The sequence below is a fragment of the Monodelphis domestica genome, chromosome 8, assembly GCF_027887165.1.
Source record: "Monodelphis domestica isolate mMonDom1 chromosome 8, mMonDom1.pri, whole genome shotgun sequence".
NCBI classification, from domain to species: domain Eukaryota; kingdom Metazoa; phylum Chordata; class Mammalia; order Didelphimorphia; family Didelphidae; genus Monodelphis; species Monodelphis domestica.
The window spans coordinates 70,500,446-70,522,903 of NC_077234.1; the positions used below are offsets into that span (position 1 = coordinate 70,500,446).

The 22,458-nt window shown below is 47.8% G+C and overlaps 1 protein-coding gene and 1 long non-coding RNA gene across 3 annotated transcripts in view; one reads left to right on the forward strand and one right to left on the reverse strand.

The window, feature by feature from the left end:
* The first annotated feature begins 281 nt into the window (after positions 1 to 281).
* On the forward strand, positions 282 to 8,580 carry IHH (Indian hedgehog signaling molecule). Its single transcript, XM_007501703.3, has 3 exons — positions 282 to 1,201; positions 4,686 to 4,947; positions 6,862 to 8,580. Exons 1-3 carry the CDS (start codon positions 890 to 892, stop codon positions 7,518 to 7,520), a joined length of 1,233 nt encoding a protein of 410 aa, XP_007501765.1. The 5' UTR covers positions 282 to 889; the 3' UTR covers positions 7,521 to 8,580.
* A 5,557-nt stretch (positions 8,581 to 14,137) lies between these two features.
* The window catches only part of LOC103106851 (uncharacterized), a 41,082-nt gene continuing 32,761 nt past the window's right edge, over positions 14,138 to 22,458 (reverse strand). For both annotated transcript variants that reach the window (XR_008914174.1, XR_008914173.1), the window contains exons 3-4: positions 20,506 to 20,612; positions 14,138 to 14,389 (exon numbers count right to left, since the gene is read on the reverse strand). This is a non-coding gene — a long non-coding RNA (uncharacterized LOC103106851). The remainder of the gene's footprint in view (positions 14,390 to 20,505; positions 20,613 to 22,458) is intronic.

Consider the following 22,458-nt stretch of genomic DNA (forward strand, 5'->3'; position numbering starts at 1 on the left):
AACGTTTGTCTCCCCGCAGGGAACACCGTGGGCGGCTATGCGGTCCAGCCACTGTCCCCTGCCCCTCCCGTCCGGCCGCGCCGAGGGCTGCGGTCACCATGGGGTGAGACCTCCTGCCCCAGAGATTTGCGCTTTGGCAGGGTCCCGCCCTAACATACCCCCACCCCCAGCCCCAGCCCCCTGCAGCTTGGCTGAGCCCAGAGGCGAGGCCAGGGCGGGGCGGGGCGGGTCCTGGCGGGCGGGGAGGGCGAGCCCAGGAGGTGCAGGGGGCACAGAGGGCAGCGGGCGGGCGGCCGGGGATCGGGGCAAGGGCTAGTGCCTGGGGCCGCCCGCCCGAGGGGGAGGAGGCTGCGGCTGCCCCTGTCGCAGGTTCGCTGGGGAGCGGGAGGGAGGCTGGGACATGGATAGGGTGCGGTCTGCGCGGGGCCCGAGCCCGGATCTCTTCCATTTCCCCTCTCACTCGGCCCCGGGCCGCGCCGCAGACGGCAGCAGCTCCCGCTCTGCCCGAGTCGCCTGACCGCCGAGCCGGGGTGCAAACCGCGGGGCCCGGCCAGCCCGCCGGTCCGACCAGCCCAGCCCAGCCCAGCCCCACCGGCCCGCAGTCCCGCCGCCCCCCGCCGCCGCCGCGTTGCCAAAACAAACGGGCCGGCCTATTTATTGGCGGCCGGCGGGCTGGGCAGCTCAGAGCCGAGGCGCCGAGGGGGACAGAGTGCCGCCACCAGCCCGGGCCTTGGGCCCCCGTCCCCCACCTCCCTGCAGAGCTCCGTCCCGCCCCCGCCGATGGCGCTCCCGCCCGGAGTCCCTCAGCGCCACCCCAACGCCTGAGCGCCCCGCAGCGCCCCCGCCCGCCCGCCCGGCGCCCTCGGCCGCTCCCCCGGGGCTCCCGGCCATGTCTCCGGCCCGGCTCCGGCCCCGACTCCGGCTCTCGCTGCTACTGCTGCTACTGCTGGCGCCGGCGGCATGGGGCTGCGGGCCGGGCCGGGTGGTGGGAAGCCGCCGCCGGCCGCCGCGAAAGCTGGTGCCCCTAGCCTACAAGCAGTTCAGCCCCAACGTGCCCGAGAAGACTCTGGGCGCCAGCGGGCGCTACGAAGGCAAAATCGCGCGGAGCTCGGAGCGCTTTAAGGAGCTCACCCCGAACTACAATCCAGACATCATCTTCAAGGACGAGGAGAACACGGGCGCCGACCGTCTCATGACCCAGGTGAGTGCGACCTGCCCGCTACTGACACCGCCAGCGCCCGGTGGCCCTGCCGACCCGACCTGGCTGGCACCTTCTTCCAGGCTGCCCGGCCCGCCCCCTTGGCACCTGCCCACACTGGTCCGCCCTGCCCCCTTTGGCCTTAGTCGGGCCAGCTCGTGGCTCCTGACCTCCCTCCCAGCCTCTCTGAGGAACCCCGGGGTTAGCCTGGTGCAGGTGCAGCCCGCCCGGAGTTCCTGGGCCAGGGGTCAAGGTGGAATAGGCTAGACGGAATAGCCCAGGGGTGGGGGTACGATGGGAAAGTGGCCAAAGGAACTTGAGCCCGGGGACACCTCGGAGATCTCACTGTCTCGGGGATCTTCGGGACTTCTCCCAGCTTAGTTCTCCCTTCTGCCCGGGGCTGAGCACTTAACTTCTGAACCCAGCTCTCTCTGGCCCCCGGAGTGACGCGGCTAGGAGCGCGGGGAGAGGGCTTTCTCTACTACGACCTAGCAGTCTTCTGCACCCGCCGCTCCTGGAGTTGAGTCCAAGCCAAATCGGAGACGTGTCTGGGGCTTGAGCGCAGGGACTTGGGGAGACCGAGCGGCAGAAGATGAGTTGCGCGAGTCCTGGATCAGGAAGGGGAGGGAACCCTGTGGGAGCTGTCCTGGGAATCCAGAGGCTGAGCGTGCTGCGGGGGCTTACACTAGATGTGGAGATTCACTGTTTCTGACACAGACTCAAAGCAGAACTGGGCGAAATCTTGGGGCTCGACTAGGGGAATTGAGCAGGAGGGACGGAGCTCTAGAAGTGAGCATGGATGGGAAAGGACAAGGATGCTTGGGGCAGTTAGAAGAGGACTGACACCAGTGACCCGAACCTCCGGAGTCCTCTGGCTGCACAGCGTAGATTCCGAGCAGGACGAGAGTGAGTCCCCGAGCGGGCTGGCGCAAACTTGCCATAAGTCAGGGTGATAAATGGAGAGAACTCCCGTTCACTTCTTCCAGGTTCAGCATTCAGCCAGGAGTTCTCAGACTGCTGTCTCTGTGACTCCTTAGAGGACCATCGTTTCTCCCAACCCCGACCACCCCCACCCCCTCCAGTCTTCCCCCAGTTCTCCCCCTGCATCTGCGCTTTAGCTAAGGATTGTGAGAGACTCACTGGGAATCGTAGAGCCGGGCAGGCCCTAGTTTGTGAGGCCGAAGGTTGGCTGCTGGAAGGCCCGGCTCTGTGGAATGCAGATAAGGATCCCGGCGGCGGGCTCGACAATCATTGACAGCGCCCAGCCGCGGCCCTGGCCCAGGGAGAGAAGGAAGGCGGCCTGTCGGGCCCGAGGAGGTAGCAGAAATAGGTTGGGGAAGAGAGGTCAGAAATGCGGAGGCTTATCCCGGGAGGGGAGAGAAAAGGGGAAATGACACTTTTAAAGGGGAGTAAGCTCCTGAGACGGGGAAGCTGAAGCTGCTCGGAGTCTGCTTGCAAACCCGCATCTAGTTTCTTGCAGAAGCGGCTGCTCTCTCTGCCTTCCTCATCCCACCTCACCCAGTTCTCTTCAGCTCCGTCCCTGCCCCCACCCCGCAAAAGTTTTGCCGCTGTTGACTCCCGAACCGAAGAGTCCAAGGGTCTGTGAGGCTCGGCTTAGCTCTGTTCATTGCCCCCGCCCCATTAAAGGGAAGAATAAGCTCAGCTCTATAACCAAAGATGTTGTGGCCCCCTTCCTGGGTCAGGGAGTCAAGGATATGTTCTCTAATCGTCTATCTTCCTCCTTCCTCCTCACGCCCCTCAGTTATCCCTTTTGCCTTCAGGTCCTGTGTAAGCATCAATATTCTTCGTTTCCATGTTCCCAAGCCCCCGGAATTCCAGATTCCAGGTAGTCAGTAGCGGCAACAACTCATCCCTACAACCACTCCCCTCCAGTCCAGCCTGCCTCCCGGGTTCCAGGGGTTTGGGGAGTGGGGCCAGCTACTGGGTCCCTTCTCTGCGATGCATGGAGGAATCCATTTCTCCTCTCCCCTCTCTATCGACCGGTAGCGCTGGTGACCCCCGCCCCTCACCAAGGTGCTGAAGGCGCGCAGATCTGGATGATGATTCCGTTTAGACTATCAAACTTAATGCTCACTGCGGTCCTGTTCTCCCTCCTTCCCCACCCCACAGCCCCAACAGCCTTAGGCCTCCAAGGCAGTCGTGCTTTTGCCTCCGGACTCAGTGTTTTCCCACTCCGCCCTCTCCAGAGCCGGGCTCAACTTCCCGGGTCCCTGTGTGGGTCCCTGCCCTCAGAACTGCAGGTGGGGATGGGAAAGGATCCAAAATGAGAGATGGTCATATCTCTGTTTGGCCTGAAGGACAGCCCCTGCTGTTCGCGCCATTCCCGGAGCCTAAGAGTTAAGGCAGGAGATCTGGGACACGATCCTGGTGCCAAGATGTTGGGCTGGGTGTATGGATCCTTTGCCCAACCAGAGTGCCCTCTCTACACCTGCCAGGGCCTCGGCAATCCCACCCCTTGCGGGACTTCCAGCCCTGAGGCTGCGGTGACACCTGCTGGGCATAGCGGTCCCTGCACCCCTCTCCTGTCCCGTTCCGCCTAATCCTAGAGACTTAAACCCCCGCTACGTTTGGGCCCCACGGGGTTGGGTGGGGGGAAGGACACGATGCTCCAGAAGCCAAGGTCCGAGGAGGTATAAGAGAGGACAAAGAGACGGAAACATAAATGCAATGCATTGGCTGGCGGGGAGCTTTGGGCACCGAAGCTGCAGCAGAGGAAAATAGGAGCTTCCACTGGAGATAGAGTTAATCCTCCTTGGTTGAGGAATTTAAGGAAGGTCCCCGGGGTTCCTGCTCCGAAGAGCGCTGGGAGACAGGGTTTGGATCTGGGAGCCAGAAGGGGTGCTGCTGATCTTAGGGTTTGTCAGAGAAAGGGTAGCAACCAAGGCCGCCCAGGAGGTCGAATTCTAAGGTTCAGGATTCAGCCTGGTGGAGCATCTGCGTCAGGGATCCAAATGGGTTCTATCATTTGATCTGCTTTCGCAAGAGGGGAGAAAGTTGGGGAGCTCGGGGCTCGTCCTGGTCCGCCGAGTCTGCCTACAGCCCGGAAACACGTGTTCCCCTTTCCCCAGTCTTCCTCCGACTGTCAGTTTAGCTCTCCACCCCCAGAGCCCTGATCTTTGCTTTTTGACGCCCTCTCCACGGCCATCTCGGGTTTACTTTTCACCGAGCCATTAATCTTCCGGCATTGAGCCGCGGGCGCCAGTGGCCAAAGCCGAGGGCTCTAGGGCTCACGTAAGGTTAGACAGGAGAGGACTCCACACTAGGGGGACAGAGCCAAATGAGTACGTTGGCCGCCTCTTCCCCGGAACGCCGGCATCTGGGTTGTCTGGGCCGAGCCTCCAGTCCGTTCTGCCCTACCCCCTACCCCACCGCGCCCCCCAATAAGCGCCAGCGCTTTTGCTGGTCCCGGACCCAAGCTTTATTCAGCTCCTGATCCTCCCGCTTTCCCTCTTCCTCCCCCCTGCAGCGCTGCAAGGACCGTCTGAATTCCTTGGCCATCTCGGTAATGAACCAATGGCCAGGCGTGAAGCTGCGGGTGACGGAAGGTTGGGACGAGGACGGCCACCACTCCGAGGAGTCGCTGCACTACGAGGGTCGCGCCGTGGACATTACCACGTCTGACCGCGACCGGAACAAGTATGGGCTCCTGGCAAGGCTGGCAGTGGAGGCCGGCTTCGACTGGGTCTACTATGAGTCCAAGGCGCATGTACACTGCTCGGTCAAGTCCGGTGAGCCTTCAGGGGACTGGGCTCGGGAGGGGCGGGGCCGAGGACAGAGCAGGGGCCGGTCGGAATGAACCGAGGTATTGAAGAGGGGGTGGGCGGAGGAGAAACGAGGCACGCTGGCCCTCGACAGGACGTCGATACCTCCCTCTTCCTCTGCTTGTGACCACTTGTCCGTCCCTTGCTTGGTAGCCTGATAGCCAGCACTGTAGAGTGCTGGCCTCAGTGCTCCTGGCCGGAGCCACCCTTCTGGATGGGCCCAACACCCCCTCAAGTCGCCGTGAGGAGAGCAAGATCAAAACGAGATGGACGGATGGAGGGAGCCAGGGGCTGGCAGAAACACTCGGGGGCTGGAGAGTGGTGGAGGTGTTGAAACGGGGGTGCAGATTGGGACAATGTTTGCCTGAGGCACCTTGTTTTGGGGAGCTGAGACTCGTGCTGTGTAGAACCGGACCCTAAATCCTTTGGAGCTTCAGAGCTGAGTGGGGATTTCTGTATGCCACCATGCAGGTCAGGGCCCCCCTCCGCCTGTGTAGCTCTCTCGACGCAAGGGGGCGCAGGCGACCCCCAGCCCTGACGCTGGGCGATTTGGGGCCAAGCAAAGAATGAGAGCCAGATGGGCAGCATGGAGTTAATAAAATGGATTTTCCGGAAATGGCTGCCTTGTCGATCAGAATTGGTTAGAATTGGGGTCTTGTAGCACCAATCCCCTACCCGGATTTTGTGACAGCGTGTCCTTTTGGAGAGTCCGCAAATTTTATCACCTACACTCCTGGTCACTTCCTTCCTTCCTTCCTTCCTTCCTTCCTTCCTTCGGACTGACCCCTCACCCGGCCCTGCACAGGAACACTCTATATACTCTGAGCCCACGAACAGGCCACTCCAGGACCCTCACACATGAGCACAGCACATGGTTCTTTGCCAATAACTCTACATTCCAAATCTTGCCAGAAGCCATTGACCTCCACAATCACCTCACACTGATTAGGGTGATGCCATACACTGAGCTTCCCAAGCCACCTCCACCTCAACCGGTATTGCGCATAGTCAGCCTTCAGTCCACTCATTCTCTCCTTCCCGTTAATGCTGCCCATCCTGATCACACAAACGATATCACCCAGTTCTGTTACCCCTGGCCTGCCACTGATTCTGCTCACTGCCCTGGACTCTTCCATGAATTCCACCTGCCACTGCCCCATCACCACTGACCCTGCATGTGGGCTGGACCCCAGTGACCTTAGCCATGGGCACTGACCCTAACATGGCTATGATGTACAAACTTGGAGTCTGGGTTCCCTCTCACACCTAAGAACTGGACCTCTACTCACTCCCCTCCACAGACACACCAAGCACACTGGGGGCAGGACAAGAGCAGGAAAAACCCCAAAGGAAGGCAGTTTTTGTCTTCTGGGGGAGAGAGCAGCATTTGAATCAGGGGTGAGAGAGAAAGAATAGAAACGATACTCTATGCATAGTGGGCATCTAGAGGATCCCAGTCTTCCTTTCCTTCTTTCCCATGAGTCACCAGGCTCCTCTTTCTCCCTCCAGCTTTGCAGAGATACTTACTCTCCATCTCTTTGTAACAGAAAGTGCCCTTGAGCTTAAGGAACACCTTCCTCTTCCATCCCGCTCCAGTTGCCAAGATGAGGATGGGCTTTTCTGGGGCTTCCCTGAATGAATGGAGATGGGATGAGGGAATGAAGGGAGACACAGGGTTGGGTGTAGGATTGGCGCTGAGGAGGAGTCAGGTCTGCATGTGGGATGGAAGAAATGGAACCAGGCTAAGGGTTGAAGTGGGGATCAAAGTGGGGGCTCTAGGAACTAGGTCCCTTCTATCTGAGGGGGTTTCAGTGGTGAGGCTAAGAATCTGAAATCTCTGACAATAACCAAGTATCCCTACCCTGTCCATTCTCCCCACAGAGCACTCAGCTGCAGCCAAGACTGGCGGCTGTTTCCCAGCAGGAGCCAGGGTTCGCCTGGAAAATGGGGCTCGAGTGGCCCTTTCTGCCTTGCAACCAGGGGACCGGGTGCTGGCCATGGGGGAGGATGGGAGTCCAACCTTCAGTGATGTGATCATCTTCCTGGATCGAGAACCAGCCATTCAGAGGGTTTTCTATGTCATAGAGACCCTGGACCCACCCCGGCGCCTGACACTCACCCCAGCACACCTGCTGTTCACTGCAAATAACCACACAGAGCCTGCCACTGGCTTTCGAGCTACCTTTGCCAGTCAGGTGCAGCCTGGCCAGTATGTGCTGGTGGCAGGAGTTCCAGGGCTGCAGCCTGCCAGGGTAGCAGCTGTTTCCACCCAAACGGCCCCAGGGGCCTATGCCCCTCTCACCAAGCACGGGACACTGGTGGTGGAGGATGTGGTGGCCTCCTGCTTCGCAACTGTGGCTGAGCAGCGCCTGGCTCAACTGGCTTTCTGGCCCCTTCGGCTCTACCATAGTCTGTCATGGGGCAGCAGGACCCCAGGAGAGGGTGTCCATTGGTACCCTCAGCTGCTGTACCGCCTGGGGCGCCTCCTGCTGGATGAAGACAGTTTCCATCCCTTGGGAATGGCAGGGATGGGCAGCTGAACCGTGCCCCTTCCCCATTCATCCCCAACCCACCATGCTGGGCATGAAGCCTCTCCCACCTCAAATCCCTCTATTCCCCGAGCCGGGAGGACTCCAATCCTGGTAGATGGGGAAGGAACATGGGGAGGAGAGGACGGGGGAGACCTGCTTGGTCACCAGGGAGCCACCTACAGCCAAATCACTCAAAGTTCTCTGCCAAGTTGGCACGAAGACAGTGGATGTGAGCCGTTAGGTGTCCGATTTCTAGCCACAGAACAAAAAGAGCCACCACGAACCCTCTAGAGACCTCGAAAGTTGGCTCATTGCTCTCATCGCTCCCAGCCAATAAGCAACGCCCCCCCCCCCCCCCCGCCCCTTCCCTGACTCTAAGAGGCCTCCTGTTTCCGGTCCCAGGTCTGAGTTCGCCCTTGGGGTAAGGTGCACCTTCCTTGATGCTGCTAGATTTCTCAAAGGCAGAGTGAAGGAGAAGTTCCTGGGGAAAGGAAAAACTCCGAAAGTCTTCCCTCGGCCACAGGGACTTGAAACTTCTCATGTACACACTCCCAGAGAGGCCCCAAAGACTTTGATTATTGGTGGATAGAGTTCTTGGGAGCGAGCGGAACCCTGTGATCTAGCCAATAGGATGGGGGCCTCCGATCCACTCCCCTTGAGGGAACGAGGGGACCCAAAGAAGAAGAGGAATTCTCGGGAGCCCCAGAGAGTGTATATGTTGGGGTGTGGATCCGTCTTTCAACCCAGCCGGGACCCTTCAGGACTGCGTGGAGGGGGAAGAAGGTTCCCCACAGTATGAGATGGGGCTGGGGAGCACTGGCTTCCGGACTAAGCACAATTCCCTCCCCATCTATATCTCCCCCCACACCCCCCTCCTCCAGTCGTGTCCCCCCCTTCTTATTTATTGGCGCGGAGGGGGAGGTCCGTGGGGGCGGTTTGGAAGCATTTTTGTCTTCTCTTTCTTTTGTAATAAACGTTATTTAAGGTGGTCACAACTGCGGGGCAGGGTCGTTGTAATGAGAGCAATAAATGATTCACCGGCAAGGTGGACAGCTCCTTTGCCCCTAAATCCGCATTCTTCTATATAGAGCGACAGAGGTTTATTTCCGGTGTTTTCCTCATAAGGGGAGGGCAACGTTACCATTCCCAGTTTACAACGCCTTCCCCAAAGCAGCGATCCTGTTATCCTTCGAGGCTCCACCTGGTGTTTAATGAAGTTAGCAATGGCAAAGGAGAAGAGCTACCAGGAGATCTGAGAGTCAGGCAATATTCTCTACTTAATTCATTCCCCCTCTACAACCCGGCCTTCTATGGAACTCTTTCTCCTTCTTAGGGGAGTCCTATTTGGGGCTCGACATTCTTGCTCTAGACTATGGATGGTACTGCAATAAAAGCCCGTTAGAGGACCCCAAATGCTTTCCTGGCAAGGGATCTCTGATCCAGGGAGTAGAAGCAGTATATTTTGTAGGAGTTGTTGAAACTAAGACTCAGAGGAGTAGACCCATGTCCTTTTCTGCACCCTGTCTTAGCGATTCCACGTATCCCAGACAGGAGATGGGCCCAGAGTCCCACCGCCACAACAGAGATACATTACTTCTTCAAGAAGACAATTTCTAGTTCAAGTTTATGGCCCTGTTCTCTCTCCCTTCTCCCCTCCCACCCAATCCTGTTGGGTACCTGCCAAATGAGGATGTTAAATTGGTTGCTCTGGTCTTTTCCAGCGGACATTCTGGAAGTCTATTTAGTCTACATCTAATTGGCTTTGATTTTTGCTTCAGAGTTCTCTGACCATTCCTCTCCCCCGCTACCACCACAAGCGACATTCAGTGGCCTCTTAACTAGTAGTTGTAGATGATCGATGGCAAATACAAAGCTATCTGGACTGCAGGCTGTAGAGAAACTCAGATGACACTCAGAAGAGAAAATCTTGGGAAACAACACTGAGGGATGAGTGACTGGCAGAAGAAAGAAGAGGGAAAGCAGCTTAAATTTAAAAAAATTTCCATGTTTACAGGATTCATTTTTTTCCTTCCCCTCTTCCAGAGCTGACAAGCAATTCCACTGGGTTGTACAAATGTTATCACTTGATACCTATTTCCACATTATTCACTTTGACCATAGAGTCAAAACCCTAAATCATATATTCATATGAACAAGTGATAAGTCACATGTTTTTCTTTTGCATTTCTACTCCCACAATTCTTTTTCTCAAGGTAGATAGCATTCTTTCTCCTAAATCCCTCAGGAATATCCTGGATTATTGTATTGCTACTAGTAGTAAAGTCCATTATACTGGATAGATCCACAATGTTTCACTTTTTGTGTATAACATTTTATTGGTTCTGCTCATTTCACTCTGCATCAGTTCTTGGAGATTCTTCCAATTCCTATAGAAATCCTCCAGTTCATTATTCCTTTGAGCACAATAGTATTCCATCACCATCAGACACCACAATTTGTTTAGCTATTCCCCAATTGAGGGACACTCCTTCATTTTCCTTTTTTTTTGCCACTATAAAGAGCACAGAAGAGCTTACATTCTAATGAAGGTAGATAACATATAAAGAAGGGGTCCAGATGGGCTAGGTAGGTGGCTCAATGGATTGAGAGCTAGGCCTAGAGATGGGATGGTCCAGGGTTCAAATTTGATCTCAGACCCTTCCTAGTCATGTGACCCTAGGCAAGTCACCTAACCCCTATTGCCTAGCCTTTACCACTCTTCTGCCTTGGAACCAATACATAGTACTGGTTCTAAGATGGAAGGTAAGTGTTTGTTTGTTTTTTAAGGGATGGGTGGAGAAGGGATTACTTTGAGAACAAATGTTCACCTTCTGGTCCTAACTAGAGAGGTATTTTAGTGGGAGAACAAAGGCTGATGTTTTAGTGCTTTCAGGTGTACAAAGTGATTTATGTATCAGGATATCATCTAGTTTAATCCTCATATTGCCTCCCCCACCCCCTATGCACTGTGGGTTCTTATCCTCTTGGGCTCTCTCTGTGAAGTGCCAGAGAAGATAGGAAGCACCCTGAGATTTGCAGCTTGACCCCTCTCCTCCCACCTGGGCCCCAAAGAGTCTATGCTGGCAATGAAAAGCAATCCAAATGAGAGTTGAGAGGTTCCAAGGAGTGATGGCAAGAGAGAGAAGCTTTTATTTTCTCTAAATCCGAGATATGGGGGCAGTTTGCCCTGACCCTTAATTAATGAAGCAGAAAGGTAAGAAGGCAGGTTGGTAGCCAGGCAGGCAGGCCAGAAGAAAGGAAGGAAGGAGGAGGGAAAGAAGAAAGAAAGGAACAAGGGCTGGAAGAAAAGAAGGAAGGAAGAAAAAAATCAATGAATAAAAAGGCATTCAACCCTTTTGACATCCTAAGCACAGAGCTAAACAGCTCTTTTGTGGCTTTGCTGGATATGCAGGCAAACAAAGGTTGGGGACATTTGCACTGGGAGTGGAAGTCCAGATAGGTCTGGAGAGTAGGGATACAATGGAGGTGGGATTTTAGGTCAAACTTGAGTCAACATTGTAGCACGAAAGTCAAAAAGTTAACTGGGTCTAGTCTTAATGAAGAGACTCGAGTTCAGAGTGAAGGAGATGAGCAGACAGTTTTTGAAGTATCAGGTTCATTTTGGGGCGCCATATTTTTATGTATATTTTAGGCAGAAGAGGACAATCAATATAGTGAGTGAACTGGACACATTGAGGATAGGTTGAAGAAACTGGAAATTAGCATATAAACAAGGAATGAAACTGGCCCTAAGGGAAGAATAATGAAATAATAGAATAATACAGCATTACAGTAGGAAGGAGTGTTAGCTTAGGAGGCAAAAGACCTAGGTAAGTTACAGCCTCTCTGGGCCTCAGTTTCTCCTTTGGAAAATGAGGGGATTGGATTAAACAGTCTCTAAGATTCCTGCCAGGTTTAATTCTATGATCAATGAGATAGAGGGTAGTTTTAGGGAGGTGTACTTCCTAATATAAGAAAAACCTTCTAACAATTGACTCTCTTCCAAAGTGGAATGGCTTCAAATCTCTCTAGATAGCAGAAAAGTGACTAAATTGTCTGCCTTTTCACCCAGCCATCCCACTGCTGGAATATATCCTCTGGGAAGTCAAAGACAGAAATAAGCGAAAACATTTACAGCATCATTCTTCATGGTTCACTGATATGGAAAGAAAATGAGTGCCCCTGGATTGGGGAACTGCTGAAAACACTGGCATATGAATGCTATGCAATATTAATTTTTGGAAATAAGTGACAAATAGGAGGTTTTCAGGGAAACATGGAAAATTGGCATGAAACTGATCTCCAATGAAATAAGAACAGACAGAAAGTGGAATAATTCCTTTTTACTGGATATTCAATCAGAGACTGTGTGACAAGTTTCATTCATGTTCAGATTCATCAAAGATTAGATGGCTTCTTAAGTCCTTTCTAGTTCTAGGGATCTGAGAAACTACACTTTCTTTCCAGTGGGAATAAATGAGGCAGAAATCTGGGACTTGGTTGCTTCCGTGGGGCCTCTGTTCCAGAGTTCTGTGCTAGGAGCAGTCTATGGACAGTGAACAGTGATTTGTTTAATTGTTTCAGTCATATCTGACTCTTTGGGACCCTATTTTAGATTTTCTTGGCAGAGGTACTGGAGTGGTTTGCCATTTCCTTCTCCAGACTGTTTTACATATAGGGAAACTGAGTCAGAAAAGAGGATTAAGTAACTTGCCCAGAGTCACATAGCTAGTAAGTGTCTGAGCCCAGTTTTGACCTCAGTTCTTTGTGATTCCAAGCCCAGCATTCTATCTTGTATTATCTAGCTACACAGAGGACAATGAATAGTCATTTAAGATGATTTCTAAGACCCAGGTTAGCTCCAAATCCTTTAAAATCTCTGACTGTAGACGACTTGAAGCATGCCTCCCCCCTCTGAAGAGCCAGACTGGAGGTGTGGAATCAGGCAGACTTTGGTCGTTGTGGCCAATGTGTTGATTTATTTTGCTCAACTCTTCTTGGTTACAAGGAGGGGGTTTTAGCTGCTGAGTCATGAGGAAACAACAGCACCATAAAAGTACCAACAAAACATTTAAAACATAATTTTATTTTATTTTAAAATTAATAAACAGTTCTCTCCTTTTCACGTTTCCAGTTGGGAAAGAAGAAAAAAACAAAAGAAAATGCATAGTCAAGCAAGACAAATTCCCACAATGGCCATAAAGCATTAAAAAATATTTAATAAAAGAGTAAAACCCAGGAGGGAACAGGACCAGGTGAAGGAGTGGAAGAGGAGGGAGGAATGAACCAAGACAAGGGGAAAGGAGGGGCAGCTAGGTAGCACAGTGTGTAGAGCCTCAGACCTGGAGTCAGAAGGTCCTGGGTTCAAATCTGTTCTTCTTAGTTAGGTGACCCTGGGCTAGTCACTTAACCCCAATTGCCTAGCCCTTACTGCTTCTGCCTTAAAACTGATACTTAGTTCTAAGTCAGAAGGGAAAGGTTTTAAAGGGGCAGGGAGCTGGTAGGTGGCAAGGGAACACAGGAACTTGTCCCTAAACACTCCCAGACATCAAGAGTACTGTAGGACGTGATGTAGTAAACAGAGAGCCGTCACGTCACCCCTGTCCCTCCACAGCAGATCCCCCTTAGAGCACAGGACCCAAAGGAGGACCCAGCTAGAGAGCAAACACCTATGAGATAGTTCAAAAGCCAGAGACCCAAGTGCAGACGCAGCAGAGTTCGAGATAAGCAGGTTATCACCCTCAGCCTTTTGCCCTCTGCCAACCCTGTGGGCATATGCCACTTTACCCCATTTCCCCCCACCCTAGCCTGGTTCTCAAAGCCTCTTTGTTCACTTTTTGCTACTACTGAGACTCTGCCAGCTCAGATCTGATAAGGCTGCAGTAGGCAGATAGGAACTCTACCAGATCTCCAGTCTCCCTCTAATCTCACACCCTGGCAGCTGGGTGTAATCATTCCCACACCTCAGCACCCAAGAAAGTGAACAGTTTCCAGGAATCACCCCCACACCTAGTACGAGAGAGGAAGTGTTGGAATTCCCTTCACCCAGAATGGTCTCACTCCAGGATTTCTCTTGGCATGAGCAGAGAGGAGCCCTCTAGTTCTCTGGGCCACCCAGGGGTCATACAACTTGTGCCCCTGAAGGGACAGGATGTCTGTCTCCTTTATTTTGACCCATGACTGAGTCTATGCCTAGGCATACAGACTTATTAGTTACGGCATCATGGGACTCAGAGCTTTGAGTGGCCTTTGAGATCATTTTATCTAATCCCCTCATTTTACCACCGAGAAAATTGAAGTCCTCAAAGGAGAAATGATTTGTCCAAGGCGATACAGTTAGCGCATAGCAGAACTGCTATTTGAACCCTATCTAATTCAAATCCAGTGTGCCTTTTCGACAAACCCATAGTTATTACCATTCTGCAGCAGCACTCTATTTTAAAGTTTGTTTTTTTTTAATCAGGTTTTCCTCACTGCAAGTCCAATGCTTAACAACTGAGCCACCACTCAGCCTCAAGAAGCTCAGTGCAACCCCTTCATTTTATCAATAAGGAAACAGAGAGGTTGTGACTCACTCAAGTTCACAAAAGGAGCTGCAATGTGAAGTCAGACTTTTGGACTCCAGATGGAGTGTGATCACCACGGTACTAGGTTTCCTTTATTTATGCAGTTTAAAGAAACAAGGCGTGCTCTTGTTACTGAACTACAGCCCTGACAATAACTCCTTACCTGGCCCTAAAGAGCCTTGCAATCCACAGACTGGCAAGCACTTTCATTTTATGCAGCTTCTTAAACTCCTCATACTTCACGTCTTTGCTGATGATATCTCCGCATCTTGCTGCAGTGTAAGCCTCTTGGCTTACCTCTTGGGAGGTTTACTGTGTTAGAAATGATGACTATGCTATAGATCTGGTCATTTCCAAAAGTGAATTCGGTATAAAAGAATTACTACATAGAAACTAGAGGAAATATCTCTAAGTGGGGCAAGCTGGTATGGTCTATTAAAGACACAGTCAGGGAGCAGTTGGGTCGCTCAGTGGATTGAGAGTCAGACCCAGAGACAGGAGGTCCTGGTTTCAAATCTGGCCTCAGACACATCCTAGCTGTGTGATCCTGGGCAAGTCACTTAACTCTCATTGCCCAGCCCTTAACACTCTTCTGCCTTAGAACCAATACCCAGTATTGATTCTAAGACGGAAGGTAAGGGTTAAAAAAAAAAGAGGCATGCAATGAAAGAACATTTAAAATAATATACTGGTTTCTCTCTCAGAAGAAATCATATCTGACTAATTTATTAGATTTCTTTCAAGAAGAATTAATTCAAATATGAAAGACCAACAGTCAATTCCAGATGGATAATTGGTCAAAGACTATAAATAGATCTGGAAAGGAAAATCACAAATTACTAACAACTATATGTCAGATTGTTCCTAATTGCTAATAATAAGAAAAATGCAAATCAAAACAACTCATTTAACCTCATCCCTAGCAAACTGGCAAAGATGATAAAAGATGGAAATAGTCATTGCTGGAAGGGTTGTAGAAACAAGAGAACACTAACACACTGTTGGTGGAGCTGGAAATCGGTCTAGCAATCATTTTATAATTATGCTAAAAATGTGGTGAAAATATCCCCCACCCTTTTATCCAGAGTTTTCACTACTAGGCATATACAACAAGGAGGTCAAAGAAAAACAATTACACCAAGATAGTCAAAGAAACATTTTTTGGGGGTAGCTGGAAAGAATGGGAAACAAACTGATATTCATCAACTGGAGAATGGTTAAGCAAGCCAAGTGGTACATGATTGTTAAAGAATATTATTGCACCTTATCCAGGAGTAAGGATGGGATCCAATCATCTCAATCCACTTAAAACAACTACCTTAACCAAGTTGAAACAATTAATTGAGGTGTGTATATATATAATATACATATTATATATATAATAGTACTATTATATATATAATATACTATATAATATATAATATATATATAATATACTATAGTATAATAATACTATAATAGTGTAGATACCAAAAAAAAAGTCATTGTAGAAAGAATGAAGAGCATTGGATGAAGTAAAGTGATCCTTCGAGGAGGTAGATTGGGATTGGTCGAGGAGAACTTGGTCACAACTAGATGGGGAGGGGATGGAAACTCTTTTATAAAGTAGCAAGCCAATTCAGAACCTGGGAATTCTGAAATCTGGCAGCTCATTAAAAATGGCAATTCCTTCCAAGCCCAGTCAGTGACTAAGCTAGGTTGGTTCTTCAGAGGATACAAAATCTCTGCTGGATAGGTTGGTCCCTTGTTGGACTGAGCCAAATAAGTGGCTCAGATGCTAGGAATAATGGCTGCTGGTATGAGCTGGGAAGGTCACTCAGCCTCTGGGACTATTCACCAGTAATAACATCACTTCTAGATCCATTGGTCCTCAGTACTCCCTGGGTTTGCTTTTGGATAGGCAGTTTCAGTCTCTATCAACTCCAGGCTCCAACTCAGCTTGGTATTACCAGACTCTTTCCAGCTAAACAGGGTTTCGGTGCTCTTTTTGGCTGGAATGCCATTGAACTCTTCCAACAAAGACAGGAACCCTTAGCCTAGGGTGGGTAGGAACCTCTTCCTTTTATTTTTTGGCCTTGTTTCCCTGGGAGAGGTAAAAGAGCTCTAGCTTCACCTATCTGAGACATTTTTACTGGTTCAGATCAGTTCACTCAGTGAGAGACCTCACCATTCCTTATGTGCATCAGTTATATTTTTCATATTCCCATTGGGGTCTTATGTGAATCAATGCCTGGGGACAAAGGTAAAGAAGTAGTCTGCTTTTCATTCATCTTTGCTAGTTTTTAAAGATACAATTGAGCTACTCAAACTTCAGCATGGGATATTCCAAGAGGATTAGCACCTATGGTATGAGGGCTTGCCCAACCCTTTTCAGGGCTGCTCATCCACCTTTAGTGTACACTTGTCATCCAACTCTCACCTGTGGCTCCAAGAAGCTGTAGCATTCAAAGCACACACACCCCAGTAAATACCCCAGTAAAACCATACCAGATGAGCTAAACTCGATCGAGGCTAACCAACAGGTCTCAAACTGTCTATCCAAGCATGTGAAGACTTCCTTTTTCAAAATGGGCAGATGAGAACTATTTTTTCCAACAGCCTTCTGAAAGCAGCCACGGAATGCTTAGAGCTTGGTCAGACATCCAAAATGCTAAGGTCCTCTACTACATCCCAAGCCATCACCAGCTGTCCTAACTTTTGTCTTACCCTTGGACTTCGATGACTGGAAAAGGGAGTGAGACTGATGAGTGTACAACTGTGCCTTACATAAATTCAATTCACTAATAATTCTAGACATTATCCTTTTTTAATTGAAAATTTTTATTTAATTAATTAATTTAGAATATTTTTCCATGGTTACATGATTCATCTTCTTTCCCTCCCCTCCCCTCCCCATCCCTGTAGCTGACACACAATTCCACTGGGTTTTACATGTATCATTGGTCAAAATCTATTTCCATATTATTGATATTTGCACTGGTAAACATTACCCTTTAATGTCTTTAGTCTTTGAAAATGAAGGACCACCACCAACTTTCCTGGTGTGAAATGATACATTGATATTTCAGTGCTTTCTTTTGATTCTTCCCATCTTTAGCTTTGCTAAAACTTAAAGGACTGCATCCTTACAAGTATACAAAAAAAAATCAAACAGTGGCTGTATGCAAAAATATATGTTTTTTTACATACCCCCTTCACCAAGAAAGGAAAAGCATGCTTCATCATTTGCCTTCTAGTCATTGCATTGATCAAAGTTGTGATATTCTGAAGTCTTTCAAAGCTATTTCTTTCACATTATTGTAGTCATGGTAAATTGTTCTCCTGGTTCTGTTTATGATGCTTTGTGTCACTTCATAGAAGTCTTCACAGGTTTCTCTGAATCCATCGTCTGTCATTTCTTATGGAACAATATCATTCACTACATTTGTTGTGAGTATTCTCTGGTGCTCTTTCCCGGGACCAGGTTGGCTACATTGCCTTAAGGTTTTTGGGTAACCTGAAGGGTTAGAGTGGGGGTCTCTTTCTCTATCACAATCAGCTTGAGCCCCTGCTATTGTGTTGTTCCTATTTTTGGAGGTCCAATGACTGGCACTCAAGTTTCATTTAACCACCACTGTAGTTTTTGCAAAGGGATATCTACCTAAAAGATACATTAAGAATAAACATGCAAGTATTTACCCCAATTCCTCTGGGATATACCACCTCAATATCTGGGAGGATTAGCTCAAAATGTAGCTCAGTTTCTATAAAACACTGGTTTCACCAAGTACATTTTCAAAGGAAGCATTGCTGTTAGATGTGGCCTCATCTCAGCTACATCTAGGCTGGGTTCACAAGGTTACTCTTTGCTCCTCTGGGCATTAATGTTGGTCTGGCTACAGTATCTGGTCTACAACCCACGTTCTAGAATGTTGAGTGCTGGAGTGCTCTCATGATGACTTTCTATCTTCATTCAGTTGTGAGAATCCAATCTTTTTCACCAAGTACAAATGAAAAGATTAGGAAAAGAGCCTTGTTTCTTGGGGACATATGACCTCAGCTCAGGAAAAAGACCTTCCTTGATCCACAAATTTTCACTGGATGCCATAAGATTCACTGGATGCCATGCTCCCCTGCAGGAGTGAAGCAGATTGAGGGATGGCTGAAGCTGACTCAAGTCATTTCGAAGATACCAACAGCTGTCAATTGAAAAGGCTCCTAATCAAGCATGTGGTTAGCTAACCAGAATCAGTGATAAGTTGTTCATGAATGCTCCCAAATCTCTTCAAGTCACTTTCCTTATATATCATTAGAATTCCCCCTGAAGCAAACTTCCCAGGTTCCCCAAATGGAGACATATCAACCAATCAAGCTAATATGGCTTGTACATGTGCTGCTAGACATCCACCAAACATTTAAATGCCATAATTTGTTCAGTCATTTCCCAACTGAACTGGTGGACGTGGTGAGTTTGTTTCTAATTCTTTGAGACAACAAAAAATACTACCATAAATATTTTTGTACATCCCCATCCTTTCCTTCTACCTTTGGCCTCGCTTGGATTATTGCCTAGTAGTGGCATTGCTGGTTCAAAGGGTATGTACTATTTAATGACTTTTGGCCCTAGTTAGGAGTCGTTATCCAGAATGGTTTGAACAATAACTCATAATCCTACTGGATGCCAGTTCTCCTACCACCCTTTCAACAATTGTCATTTTCCTTTTCTGTCACCTTTGCCAATCTAATGGGTGTGGGGTGAAATCTCAGTTGTTGTTCTGTTGTTCTTCAGTTGTCCAACTCTTTGTGATCCTATTTGGAAAAGATTTATCAGCTTTAATCAGAATATTGTGTTAGTGATTTGGAAAAATTTTCAAATAATCGCTGCCCTTTTAGATTTCTCCCCATGAGAACTGCCTGTTCAGATTCTTTGACTATTTTTCAATGGGAAGGAATCTCTATTTCATTCAGTGTAGATAAGCGTGGGGTTGAAAAGCTTTACAAGGAATTAAGAGAAAATGAATTGGAATGAAAATGTTTCAGAAGACATAGAGCTATTGAATTACATACAATGGTTAAAGATGTTCTCTTCATTAGATCCAGCCTCCAGAGTCTTAAATATGATTTTCACCCTGACACCTGGAATTTTCCTTAGTTTAAGATAAGATTGGTTTCCCCCTCTAGGTGAAATATATTTGCTCTTTTTCCCAGCCTCTCAGCCCAACACACTGAGTTTATGTCAAATGATGGTATCATTTTAAAGCTCCAGAAGGATGGGGAAGAACAAATTTCAACTTGTCAGATGTCTCCTGACACTCAAGAGTGCATTTGGGGTTGGGTTTCTTTTTCTGGTGGGTGGGGGTGGAGTGTCCCTAATGACTATTTGTTGTTGCTGTTGTTCAGTCATGTCTAACCCTATCCAACTCTATTATCCTGTTGACTTTGTCTATGGGGTTCTCTTGGCATAGATACTGCAGTGGCTTGCCATTTCTTTCTCCACTGTGTCCCTATTTTATAGATGAGAAACAGGCAAAGAGGAGTTAAGTGATTTGTCCAGGGTCACATGGCTAGTAAGTGTCTGGGGTCAAATTTAAACTCAGATCCTCCTGACTCTAACTGCTGGGCCACTTAGCTGTAATGTGTGTGTGTGTGTGTGTGTGTGTGTGTGTGTGTGTGTGTGTGTATACACACATATATCATATATATGCACATACATTTCTTTTTCCTTCCACCTCCCCCTACAACTGCAATCACAAAATATTCACAGTCAAGCAAAACAAATAATCCATTCAGGTTTTAACTCAGAGTTTAAGAGTGAAGTCAAAGGATAGTTAGATGACTCAATGAATAGAGAGCCAAGCCTAGAGATGGGATGTTCTGGGTTCAAATTTGACCTCGGACCTTTCCTTGCTGTGTGATTCTAGGCAAGTCACTTGAGTCCCATTGCCTAGCCCTTATCACTGTTTTGCCTAAGAACCAGTACTAAATATTGGTTCTACGATGGAAGGTAAGGGTTTAAAAAAAAGAGTGAAATCAAATTTCCAATTTAGGACACCAAATGAGGGTTCCTCATCCATAAAGTGAGGTAATTGGATTATCTGATCTATAAAAGCTATCTTTACTATGATCCCATGATGCCAAATTTAGAATGAATTGCACCTTTTTATGGGATTAGGGAACCTCCCATTTCCCTACAGAGTCTGCTTTCAGCCATGGAGAAAACATTGGACTTTGAGGAAGGAAAACTGGGTCGAATTCCCATCTGCTAATAACATACTGTGTTACCTGAAATTAGTCAAGGATCTCAGTTTCTTCTATTGCAAAATGATGGAACAAGAGTTATTTTAGAACTCCCTACTCTGTCACCTAAATCAACTGTTTCAAGTAAACTGAATTGGTACTTAGTAGGGCTTACTGACAATCTACTCTCTTCAACTGCTTTGAGTACATACCTGAAATGTCTCCGAACTAACTCCATATCTGGGTTATACATAGCTATTAAAGTTGATGTAGACCAGGTCATTCTCCCATCCTTCCATCCAATAGTTAATCGAATAATCTGAAAGGAGAATGATACATTGCTCAGTCCAAAAGGAAGAAGAACAAATTCATGTAACTCTTAAGGGGAGTGGTGTGTGTGTGTGTGTGTGTGTGTGTGTGTGTGTGTGTGTGAGAGAGAGAGAGAGAGAGAGAGAGAGAGAGAGAGAAAGAGAGAGAACCTTTAACCCTTAGACAAATCCAAGGCTAAAACTACTTTGCCAGCCTTCAAGATCTCTACAAGTTCCTTCATTTTAGATGACCATAGTCATTAAGGTCCCATGGAGTATTGTGATTCAGAAATCATTTATTAAGCACCTTTAGTAATAATTATATTATTTAATTATTCATTTAATTATTATAACACAATACATATAAAATAGATAGAAATATATAATATAAACTATACTATATAAAATCTTATATAATATTTGGTATTTAATTAATAATGTTAATAAGTATATTATTAAGCATCTAATATATATGTAGATATGTATATATATGCATAAATATATATATCACAGTGCTAAGGAATAGAGATACAGAGATAAAAAAGAAGTAGTCCCTGCCCCCAAGGAGTCTCTATTATATTATAATTTCCCTCATTTTTCAAGTAAAACTCAATATAGATCCATCTGGATTTCTGGGTCAGCTAGGTGGCTCAGTACAGGTCCTGGGTTCAATCTGGCTCCAGATGCTTCCTAGCTGTGTGTCCCTGGACAAGTCATTTAATCCCCATTGCCTAGCCATCTTTTACTTTGGAACTGATTCTAAGGCAGAAGGTTAGGGATTAAAAAAAAAATTAGGACCCTCTGAGAAGCCCAGTGACTCCTAGAAGGGAGCTTGGTTTAGTGGAACAAACATCGGACTAGAATTTGGGAAACCTGGGACCCAGACATAACATAACTCTCACTAATTTACTGTGCAAACCTGAGTCAGTCATTCCATTTCTGGGGTCTCTGATTTTTTGCTTTTGTTTTTGTTGTCACTGCACAATAAAGGGATCTCTCTAGTATCCCTTCCAATTCTGACACTTTTATTTCCTATACTTCTCTTTTAACATTTTTTTTTCTTTTTGCAGGACGATACCATTTACCAAAGGAAGAGGGAAGAGTTTTTAGGGTCTTGGTATCTATGTCATATCTAGATTTGAAGTCTGTGTTTCTTGGTGGCCAAATTTTTTTTCAAAGTTTTAGTTATAGTCTATTGCCCACAGTCATGGATACTATCCTTATGGTATCTAGCTTTAGCAGGAGCCAGGTCCTCTGATCAAAATATTTTGTCTAAAGAATATTGGTTTAGCATAGTCATCCCAGAATGTCAGTGTCCTCCACAAAGCTCCTCCCCTTTCCGATAGGAGAGTTTTTCACACATTGGCATGCTCAATTTTTCCCTGATCTCTGTTCAGAAAATTTCGCTCTAGAACTGACATGATCCTTTTGTTCCTTTTTCTCTTTAAATATTTTTTAAAGTTAATTAATTATTTTGTTACATTATAATAGCCAGGTAACTCTGTCCTTTCCTTCTTTTCTTTCATCAAAGGAGGCAAGAAGTTATATGTATATATATAGACTATGTCTTACTTATTTCTATTTGTCAGTTATTTATCTGGAGGTGGATATACACAAGTCATTTTCAAACAATATTTCTGGTGCTGTACATAATGTTCTCGTGGCCCTTTACCTTTCTATTTTTAAAAAATCCTTCTCTTATGTCTTAGAATCAATATTAAGTATTGGTTTCAAGGCAGAAGAATGGTAAGGGCTAGGCAATTGGGGTTAATTGGCTTGCCCAGGGCCACACAGCTAATAAGTGTCTAAGGGCAAATTTGAACCCAGGACCTCTCATCTCAAGATCTGTTTCTCTAG

Excerpts from the sequence above, each read along its gene's own strand:
- IHH (XM_007501703.3), top strand. The coding sequence starts at position 890 with ATGTCTCCGGCCCGGCTCCGGCCCCGACTCCGGCTCTCGCTGCTACTG. Across the intron at positions 1,202-4,685 it reads CCGACCGTCTCATGACCCAG|CGCTGCAAGGACCGTCTGAA; the intron begins GTGAGTGCGACC and ends TCCCCCCTGCAG. Across the intron at positions 4,948-6,861 it reads ACACTGCTCGGTCAAGTCCG|AGCACTCAGCTGCAGCCAAG; the intron begins GTGAGCCTTCAG and ends TTCTCCCCACAG.